We start from the raw sequence: 11,266 nt of genomic DNA, 5'->3' as shown, positions 1-11,266 counted from the left end.
AAACTTCCACTCATGAAGATTAATGGGTACACCATAAGTTCTCTTGGAGATTCTAAGAATCAACAAAGCACTATTCTCTCTTCTCTTCTCCAAGTAGCTTCTTTGCACAAATTTGCGCAAGATAAACTGGTTGTTCTTTTCTTCTTTTTCACTCTCTCTAATGGCTCCTTACTAGAGATATTCACAACTTCTTTCTCTCCCTCTCACTCTATTTTTCGTTAGAATTAATTGACGAATTAATTTTATTAGTGACTCATTTGAAATATTATGATGAGTTCAATTGTGGTTTAATAAAATTTAAAGACCTATCAATTATTATTATGAGAAATTATTATTATGCATATATTGTTGGGAGTTTGATGTATGCTCCGGCGGATGTTTATTGGTGCAGGGAGGGGCCATGGCCTCCCAAAATTTTAATTTTTTTAATTATACATATATATATAATATTAAAATTTTATTAAATTTTTTAAATTATAGGTAATATATTTTAGGAATTGATGAAAATTAAATGGTGTATTTTTTATTTCTTTTATAAAGCACAATATTTAATGTTAATAGATAATAAAGAATAAAAATTTTTAGACTTAATTTTTCGTTTGGTTCCTGTTTTTGTCAAAAAATTGACACTAGGATTATATTAATCACATCAATGAATGGTGTATATTAATTACATTAAATGGTGTATTTTTTATTTCTTTTATAAAACACAATATTTAATGTTAATAGATAATAAAGAATAAAAATATTTAGGCTTAATTTTTCTTTTGGTTCCTGTTTTTGTCAAAAAATTGATACTAGGATTATATTAATCATATCAACAAGCAAATAATTCATATTAAGAGTTTCAATTTTAATGAAAGAATCATCTACTTGTTTCAAGAAATTTAAGTAAAAGACCAAATTGCATTAGTTTTTCAAAAATTTGGGATCAAATTGAGACTAAAAAATTGGAGGACCAATTTAACATTTTTAAATGGAAACATAAATCAAAAGAGTACTTAAACCAAATATTTATTAACATAATTTTTATTTTCCTTCTTATTTTCTTTTTAGTTTTTTCACAAATTGTAATAATCTCTCATCTCATATATTTTCTTTTTGTATTTTAAGAAATAAAAGTTAGACACAAAATTATTTTTGCTTTTATTTCTCATTTATCCTCTTCCTATCTTGTCTCTTGTCTCACTTGATAATGAAAACATTATTTTTTATTTCATTAGCTTTTGTTTATTCATTTTTTATGAATGTAGAAAAAAATGTATCATGTATTTTTTCATAATTGACTTTTAATTGTGACTTAACTATAATATATTTTTCTTTTAATAATTTTGTGCCTCAATTTTTTTATTAAATTATGATAAATTATTTTTTAATATTATGTACAAAAAAATATGTTGATAAAGAATAAAAGAATAAATTCATTATTAAAAAGTGATAAAAAAAGAAAATTATTGATGAAAATAAGATAGATTCACATATTTTGAAACATTATAATCAAATTGTTTAGTAGATAAGACATTTTTTAAAGTATTATACTAATGACGAAATATAATGATCTCAAAATTATATTACTTTGGCCCCTTTAACATTTTTAGTCAAGATCCGCCATTGTGTATGCTCAAAACATCTACAAGGCCGATATTAGTTTTGCAGTTGGTATGCTTGGTAGATACCAAAGTAATCCAGTACTGGAGCATTGGAAAGTTGGAAAGAAAGTTTTAAGATACCTACAAGGAATAAATAATCACATGCTTACTTATAGAAAATATGATCACCTTGAGATAATAGGTTATACAATTCAAACTTTGCCGGCTGTGTGAATACAAGAAAGTCTACATTTGGTTATGTGTATCTTTTAGTAGGAGGAGCGATTCCATTGTGAAGCAATCTATCATTACTGCATCCACCATGAAAGCTGAATTTGTGGCATGCTTTGAGGCCAGAGTTCAGGCTGATTGGTTGTGGAAATTTATTTCAGAAATTGGAATAATTGACAGTATTTCCAAATTGAAAGAATACAAATTGAAGAACGCATATTCACAGGATCTTTTATGGATCAAGGTTAGTGCTCTATTATGTTTTATCATGTGAGAATCCTAAAGTCTAAAAATTCGTAATTGTTTTACATTTTTCTCTCATCTCAAACTTGATGCAAGGGTTGCATAATTAAATTGTATAATGGGTCAGGAGCTTATAAAAAAATACCTCTTTTTATTTTTCTTAATTAAATTAGTGTGGATCCAATAAATTAGTAACCCATATGACATTTTTTTTTTCATAAGCCCTACATTACCAACCTATCATATTTTACTTTATAATCACCAACTATAGTGTGCTTATAATATATTGTGAAAAGAAAAATATATACATTTAACAAGTTGCTAGACCTTAACAAAAATTGCAACTTAAAAACGTAAGGATAACATTATCCCCTCAAAGGTGCAACCAAAGCAGAAAAAAATTTCTAACAAATTTAATTAAATATTGGTCTGGAAAACAACCCTTTGTTTTGAATTTCTCAATTCCAATATACGAAACACGTGAAAGTGAGAATCACATGTCTCCAAAAACTAAAAATAAAATAAAATAAAGGTCATGGATTTGGTTTTTGAGTGAGGGTAATGTCTTCATTGGTCAAAACATTTGACATTTAGGGATAGGGTCAAAGGAATTTTGAACCTCATCAAGTGTGAAAAATTAAAAAAAAAAAGAAAAAAAAACTTTGTTAATTTGCTTTGATTAAATAATGAGTTTTGTGGGATCCAGTTATTGTGAGTAGCTGTACATTAAGGAGTGTGCGATGGTTAGGTATATCCTGAAAAGGTGAAAATTTGACTCACTCTCTTTTGAGCACCATTCATGAACTCTTCCAAAAAACAAAAAAAATCACATTTTTTAACCATAAATGGAAACTCCACTAACTTCTCCAACCTAGGGTTCTTACATTTCGTGTTTCTGTCTTAAGCTGCATGCCTAAAATTTCTTTTACGTACCAATGGGTGTGAATGTGATGCATGCGTAAACATGTGTTGCACACCTTCGTCATGAATCAACATGCTATCGATTTCCTCAACCTTAGTTTACCTATCTGTTCTTGTTGCCACACATGTTAGTGGAAATAAGGTGGATCATATTTTTTCTTCAAATATCATATAATTAATAATAATAATATATAACAAATGAACTTTATAGAAATAGAGAGATTAGTTTGTTATCAAATACACTAAGAAATAGCCATAGTAGTTAAAGGAATAAAATTATTGTAAAGTAATTCATCTTTGAGAAAAAATATTAAAGCGTTTTTAATTTATTTAATTTAATTTAAAGCATTTTTAAAGAATTATTAATTAAAGTTCAAGATACAATTTTGTCATTTTAACCCCACGTATTCATTATTTTCTACACATCTAAGTTTTGGGTCTTTGGTCAAACAATGTATTTTATCATATAAATACATATTGCGATCATGCCCTCCTTTAGATTTTCAGCGTGAATCTGATACTCCTACTTTTGGTAGGAAGAACACTATTTCAAACGTGATTATTTTAAAAGAAAATCAAAATATTCAAAGATTACATGGTATAAAATTAGGTTCCTAGTTAACGAAGCAATCTAACGTAGGGCTACTTATTTTTCTTTCTAAAAATAAGTAGTTTAAAGTCAAAATGGTTTCAAATATACAAGAAAATATAGTTTTTTTTAAAGATAAGAATTCGAGTCGAGTTCAAAATAAGTTAACCCTAACGACCACTAACAACTCTTTAAATGTTTTAATGATTTGAATATTTAACTTATTTAATTTTTAATTATATAAGTTAACACTTATATTTTTACTGATTATATTTGTAATTTTTTTTTATAATTGTGATTAATGTTTTAATGACATAGATCATCCTTATTGTTTTTTTTTTTAAAAACAAATATAATTAAATAAAATAATCTCCACCTACATATCCTTGTGCAAGCAAACATAACTTCAATCTAATCCTACTTGACTAAAGATATGTGTAACTTTAAAATGGAAAATATTTCGTTTTTTCGTTAGTATACCGCAATTTTTATAATTTTTAATAACTTTTTCACTGATATATGAAATAGAATATTAAAAGGAACGAGTATTACTACCACTCAACTTGTTTCCCACTTATAAGCATACAATTTTCGTAAGAAAAATGTTAAAAGAGCTTTAAATTTTTTAGCTTTGTTATGTTTTCACATATATGGCCATCTCTGATATGTAATCTACAATTCTAAATATGTTTATGCACTTTTCATATCATTATTATTATAAAATGTTTTTAAATTACACAAATTACAATAATCTAGCTTATAAAAATGTACAAGATGAATATTTTCGAGCGTATAAAACCTCAGAAAGTTTAACACTTAAACCGTATGTTTCCTATTCACATAAGAGCGAAATGATAGGTATTAATGTAATAAAGTATTAGAGTTATAGAAGTGCTTATGCTTTTTGTATTGTAAAATTGAGTGCATGCAATTAAAATATTTGTATTTACTTGTATGTGCACATAAGAAAAAGGCCACTAGGAATAATTTGCTAACTTAATATCGTTTTAGACTTTTTTTACATTGGGTGGAAGGGAAAAGGAAATTTCTTTATTGTGAATGGAATAGAGTTGGTGTGAAGAAGTTTATTTGATGGTGTGTGAATAGAGAAAAAGTTTACAAGAATGGAATTTCTTAGTATTACTAATTAAGCTTTATTAGGAAAGTGGTCTTGAAAAAGTTTACAAGAATGGAATTTCTTTAGTGGGTAGGATTGTTTCAATTTTTTTAATCTAAAATTTAAATTAAATTGTTTGATTTAGGGAAGGTAAATTAAGAAAATTAATTAATTGCTTTTCGATTTTTTTATATTGATTCAGTTTTAAAATTTAATTTATATAAGAAAAGAAAAACATTTTTAACATTAATATATGCGAAAATTGTGACTCAAAATTTCAGAGTATCTCAAAAAGTATGGATGTTCTTCTTCTTTTTTTCTTTGCTTTTTTGTCTCAAAACTTTCAAACTTTGGATGTTTCCAAATATCCCAAAATATCTCCTTTGCATAAATGAATGTTTGCATTTTCTTTGATTATGTACAGTTTTCTTTGCATGAAATACATTTTTATTTTAATTTAAAATTTATTTAAACTTTAATTTATATTTCTAAAATTATTTTTGTATTAAATTATTTTACAAAATTACGAGTATCATTGGTATATACACAAATTAAATTAAAATTAACTAATCGTATATTATGCTCTTTAAAATTATAGATTCAAATTGATGTAAAATGTAATTTTAGAGCTTTGGAATCTACATTCATACAAACATGGTGTTGGTTAGGATTTTGAAATGCAACACTTTTACTTCTTCGTTTAAAAATAGAAAAATTATAATTCAAAACTTTGAAATTGTAAAAAATTATGATCATATCATTAGATTAGAAGTCATATCCAATTAATAATAATAATTATTATTATTATAATTATAATGTTGTTGATGGTGATACTTTATTTAGAAATTTAAAAAATAAAAATGCAAAAACTAAAAGTTATAAAAAAAATTAAAAGCATAGTTTTAATTGAGTATGCTTGATTTTGATTTTCAAAATATTTTTTATGACAATTTATTTTTTAAATTTTATAATTGAAAATCAAGTTATTCTACCAAATCTTATACTATAAATTAAAGTTTTTCAATCATTAATAATCATTTACGTAAACACAATATTAGTGAAGATGTATTTTGATAAACACGTTATAGTAGCTTTAATTTATTTAAAAGTTTTAATTCCCATATAAATTAAGTGTAAAACACGCATATAAATATAATACACAACGTATTCACGACTCACGAGTATACTTATTATTATTATTATTATAAAGAAATATAAAGTAGATTTAGCAAGGAATAAGAAAAATGAATGTGAAAGAACGATTAACGTCAATTTGAATGTCAAAGGAGTGTGATACCCATTATGCCCAACTTGGACTCTTCCTTCTTTCCCTATAAATCTTTCCCAAACTCATCACTCTTTTTCCCTAACAATCAACTCTCTCTCTCTCTCTCTTTCTCTCTCTCAGATCCAAATTCAACACACCACCATGGTTACTTCTCTCTCTCTCTCTCTCTCTTTCTCTCTCACTTTTCACTCTCACGAACATATTCTGTTGCATTAACATAACACACCACTGAATCAAATTAATTTTGCAGGAACTTGAAGCTCCCCAACTTACCACATGGCAAGGATATGTGGATTGGAAGAACAAACCTGCTCTCAGAGGACGCCATGGAGGCATGCTTGCAGCCTCCTTTGTTCTGGGTCTGTCTCAAAATCTTTTTTTTTTTTTTTTCACTCAATCAAAAATCAGCTTACATATTTTTCCATCATGTTACTGATTCCGAGGTTGTTGTGTTTGGGACAGTGGCTGAGATATTGGAGAATCTGGCGTTTTTGGCGAATGCCAGCAACTTGGTTCTGTACCTGAAACAACATATGCACATGTCACCTTCAAAATCTGCTAACAATGTCACCAATTTCATGGGAACTGCTTTCCTTCTTGCCCTCCTTGGTGGTTTCTTATCCGATGCCTTTTTCACCACTTATCGTGTCTACCTGATAAGTGCAGTTATTGAGTTCATGGTAAGCCACCACATTACTACACTCTTCCATGTCATCGCTTTTTTTTCTTTCTCTCTCTCTCTCTCTCTCTCTCTCTCTCTCTGTGATTTTCTCTCTCTACTTTCAGCACAAACCTGTTGCAGAAACTCATCCTTGCTTTTTGCACTTATTGTTTTCGCTTTTCCATGTTATGTCGCTCAAAGAAAAAGGGAAATCAAATTTTTGTGTTTGTCTTTTTTTAATACACATGATAAATAAATAGGAGGGAATATTAATCTCGTAAAAGAAGATTTTTATTTTTTATTTTTTTTTTCTGGGTGACTCAAAGTACACGTGTCCGACAAAAGGATGTGACGTGTCTACAGTTGTTGCAACTTGCTTGGTAGGGTTGAATCAAATGGTGCAAAACTAAATTCTCATGGAAGAATTTAAAAACTACGAATGGTGTTAAAAACTCTTATCCAATCCTGGATTCTCTTTTCTTTTCTTTTTTTTCCTGCATTCCCTCTTCCACTTGGTCTATCAAAACCTTATGATATGATATGAATTTCATTAATGCCCACTGAGATACACAAGTCAGAGAACAAGTCAACAATAATTATTAGTATAAAAGATTCACAATCATTTACATGGTTTATGTCTCTTCTCATCATTTTATCTCTAGAAGTATAGTAAAATATTATTTATATATGTTTATAACCTTAACCTTGAACTTGCAATCTTAGTGGTGGGCAAGGAAGAAATAGAGTTGAGAGAAAAAAAAAAGTAATTAAAGTATGAGCATGATGTGCATAAATAATTATAATATATTAATTGATCTTGTGGTCACCATCTAATTTAAATGGGTAGGGCACATAATATGGTTGATAGTGTTCGACGACTTTATCATTTTGGAGTGGGGAAGATAAAATAATGTTGGTGGGGGAGATTTTGTCTTTCTACATACTATGATCTTTTGGTGTTATTTTTCAAGTGAATTAAAGAGATGAATGATATATAGAGAGAAGGTTAAAGAGTGTTTTATTTTAAAAACTATTGATTAAATAAGTAATTTTTATCTTATTTTGATTCTTTGGTAAGCTATCTTGTAAGCCTATCTTTGATTTATTTAATATAAGAGGGCCCACGTATTATTTTTCATGCAACGTATTTAATTTGCTGAAATGCCTAGGACCCCTTTGTTTAGTGCATCAACTTTTGTCGTTTTGCCTCCTCAAATCTCGCCCCCAACTATTACGTGTCATCATCATGTTGTACACCTCATCCTCGTCTCTTAATTATTTTTATATTATTTAATTATTTAATATATGTAGTGTTTTGTTGGTACCATGAGATAACCATACTATATTACGTGTCATATATTTTTATTTAGCTAATAATATTCCAACATTTAAATTTTAATGTAGAAACATTTTTCATTACGTGCTCACCAAATTTCAACAAAACATTTAAGTATCATTGATTACTTCACGTATTGTTTGGAAACTGCTTGAATTGGTCAACAAATTCATCAGAACAAAAAAAATGCTATGCACAACTTTACCATAAAATATCTATTTGTTGAGAGGGAAAGAAAAAATTGATGACGAAAGAGATAAAGTTAGTTTTTGATTGGTGTTATGATCTTGTGGCAAAAGATTTTCATGATGAGCATTTTGTTCTAATGACCGTGTTTTTATTCTAGAATGTTTTTCTTTTGTAAAATCCGCACGTTCCAGAAGTTGTAAAGGCACTTATAAGGAAATTGTAGGAAACAAAGTTTGCGAACCACGTGTGTGGTTGTGGTGATCCATTTGCGCACACACATAACTTGCTCAAAACGCCAACAAAGAACAGTGATATTTCATAAGAAAATGGGAGCAGTAGATCATAACACGTCGTTGTCCTTGTCCGTGCATGGACCTTGTTTTATGTAAGACATGAGACACTTTTGTGCACAGTATTAGACCATTCTTTTGTTGGTCAAATATTCGAGAAATGGTAGGCACTGGCCACACTTTTGATGATTGTAGTAGTTGTCCAAAAGCATATGGAGCAATCCTGATTTTCTTTTATTGGTTTGAGCAATTAATTTCCACGTGCATTTGGTACTGGGCTCCACTTACAGCTTTTGGTTCTGTTCATCGTCAAATTGAGCCCATTTATAACCAGTCTGTGTACAATTTGTGCAGGGTCTGATTGTTCTGACCATTCAAGCGCGTGATCCTATGTTAAAGCCACCAAAGTGTGACAGAGACAGTGAGTGTGAAGAAGTTAATGGTGCGAAAGCAGCAATGTTGTTTGTTGGGTTGTATCTGGTGGCTTTGGGGGTTGGAGGGATCAAAGGGTCACTACCAGCACATGGTGGTGAGCAATTTGATGAAACCACCCCTTCTGGGAGGAAGCAAAGATCAACTTTCTTCAACTACTTTATCTTCTGCCTCTCATGCGGTGCCCTCATTGCAGTTACTTTTGTTGTGTGGATTGAAGACAACAAAGGGTGGCAATGGGGTTTTGCCATTTCTACCATCACCATTTTTCTATCTATCCCAGTTTTTCTCTCTGGTTCACCCACTTACAAGAACAAGATCCCTTCTGGAAGTCCACTCACAACAATTTCAAAGGTAAGCTCAATCTCTAATCAAGTTATCTTTTTAGTAAATTTCTTTACGCTGTCAATGAAAAAGTTTGTACACTGTTAACTGAGAAGAAATTATTTGTTTGAATTTGAGCAGGTTCTTCTTGCTGCTGTAGTGAATAGCTGCACGTACAAAAAAAACTCTAGCAGTGCTGTTGTTAACATGGCTTCTAGCCCTTCTAATCCACACTCAGAGCAAGAAACTGTAAAGGCAAACACAACAACTGAAACCCCAACACAACACCTCAAATTTCTCAACAAAGCAGTTACAAATTCATCACTGGAATGCAGTGTGGAAGAAGTAGAAGATGTGAAGGTAGTGTTGAAAGTACTACCCATATTTGCTTGTACAATCATTTTTAACTGTTGCCTGGCTCAGTTATCAACATTCTCTGTTGAACAAGCTGCATCCATGAACACAAAGCTTGGTTCCCTAAAGGTGCCACCTTCTTCATTACCCTTTTTCCCAGTTGTGTTCATCATGATCCTTGCACCAATTTATGACCACATCATCATCCCCTACACAAGGAGAGCCACGAAATCAGAAATGGGGATCACCCACCTTCAAAGGATAGGGTTTGGGTTAGTACTCTCTATAGTTGCCATGGCAGTGGCTGCTCTTGTTGAAATCAAAAGGAAAAGGGTAGCCACTGAGTCAGGGCAACTTGATGATCCAACAAAGCCACTACCTATCACATTCTTGTGGATTGCATTTCAGTACTTGTTCCTTGGATCTGCTGATATTTTCACCTTGGGTGGGTTGATGGAATATTACTTCTCAGAAGCACCAATAAGGATGAGATCATTGGCCACATCTCTTTCATGGGCCTCTTTGGCAATGGGGTATTACCTAAGTTCAGTGATTGTGTCTGTAGTAAACAGTGTCACTGGAAATGGCACCCACAAACCATGGCTTTCTGGTGCCAACTTTAACCACTATCACCTGCACAAGTTCTATTGGCTCATGTGTGTGCTAAGTGCCTTGAACTTCCTACATTACCTGTTCTGGGCCACTAGATACAAATATAGAGGGACAAGTACTAGTAATTAATGAAGGAAGCATAAGGGAATTTGCCATATATGAGGATTTTAGTTCATTAAATTTTGTCCAAGCCAGTTTTATGTTGGAGTTGTGTTCAACAAGGTGCACAACATTTACCACAATCCAGATAACATTGGAATATGTAATATATATATATATATATGTTAGCTAATAGAATAGAAACACAGAAGAAGAAGAAAAAACAAAAATAATGTTATAGCATCTTGTGTAAGCATTCTAACTCTCTTTCGTTTGCAAACACTTGGAACAAAATGGTTCTTATAAGATATTTGTTGTTTTTATGAGCAGAAATCTTATAGAATTATCTCAACTGAAATCTAAACATTAACCTTCATTAACCAATAGGTCAGGATGTTCAAATCCAGATGATGAGTAACAAAGGTTACTAAGCAGAGAGGAATTGTGCAACAAAAACAGTAATGTTATATAATTAATCATTCATCAACTAGGATGATTTATACAATACCAAATTTATATATACGTAAACAACAACTACACTCTCTAAGAGGATCATAAACATTCTCACTACTTCACAATCCTGCACTTGCATTATCCTATGCTATGTGTAACAAATGATCATAGTAGGTGGACAAACCATAACGTAACACACAATAAGACAAGCTAGTGCAATTATAATTAACCATATATATAAAATGTCAATCTCAACCAAGCTTTTTTCTTCTAAATTACTCATTCAACTTCTCTTATAACATTACTATCATCATAGCTCATTTATCATATCATTAATCAACCCACATAACCTAACAATATATAACTCAAACAATTAACAAACCAACGATTCAATCCAATTGGCTCAAACAATCTATGAGCATTTTCAACAACAACGAAATGTCTATATTAAACTTGCCATCACTGGCATACATATACATTTCTCTTATCAACAATTAGTCATCAGATATACATAATCCAAAGCATATTAGTCCATTAT

The 11,266-nt window shown here is 30.3% G+C and overlaps 1 protein-coding gene across 1 annotated transcript; it reads left to right on the top strand.

Annotated features, from left to right (window-relative positions):
• The first annotated feature begins 5,971 nt into the window (after window positions 1-5,971).
• Window positions 5,972-10,356, top strand: LOC114171556 (Major facilitator superfamily protein). Its single transcript, XM_028056509.2, has 5 exons — window positions 5,972-6,122; window positions 6,229-6,337; window positions 6,441-6,658; window positions 8,809-9,240; window positions 9,352-10,356. Exons 1-5 carry the CDS (start codon window positions 6,120-6,122, stop codon window positions 10,303-10,305), a joined length of 1,716 nt encoding a protein of 571 aa, XP_027912310.1. The 5' UTR covers window positions 5,972-6,119; the 3' UTR covers window positions 10,306-10,356.
• Window positions 10,357-11,266: the final 910 nt, after the last annotated feature.

Source organism: Vigna unguiculata, chromosome 2 (assembly GCF_037176805.1).
Source record: "Vigna unguiculata cultivar grain cowpea cultivar isolate G323 ecotype 2 chromosome 2, ASM3717680v1, whole genome shotgun sequence".
In the NCBI taxonomy this organism is placed as follows: domain Eukaryota; kingdom Viridiplantae; phylum Streptophyta; class Magnoliopsida; order Fabales; family Fabaceae; genus Vigna; species Vigna unguiculata.
The sequence above is the reverse complement of the archived record's forward strand: the minus strand, read 5'-3'. Positions and strand labels throughout refer to the sequence as shown.

Coding starts and splice junctions, on each gene's coding strand:
- LOC114171556 (XM_028056509.2), top strand. Junction 6,338..6,440: donor TGCAGCCTCCTTTGTTCTGG/GTCTGTCTCAAA, acceptor TGTTTGGGACAG/TGGCTGAGATATTGGAGAAT. Junction 6,659..8,808: donor GTGCAGTTATTGAGTTCATG/GTAAGCCACCAC, acceptor CAATTTGTGCAG/GGTCTGATTGTTCTGACCAT.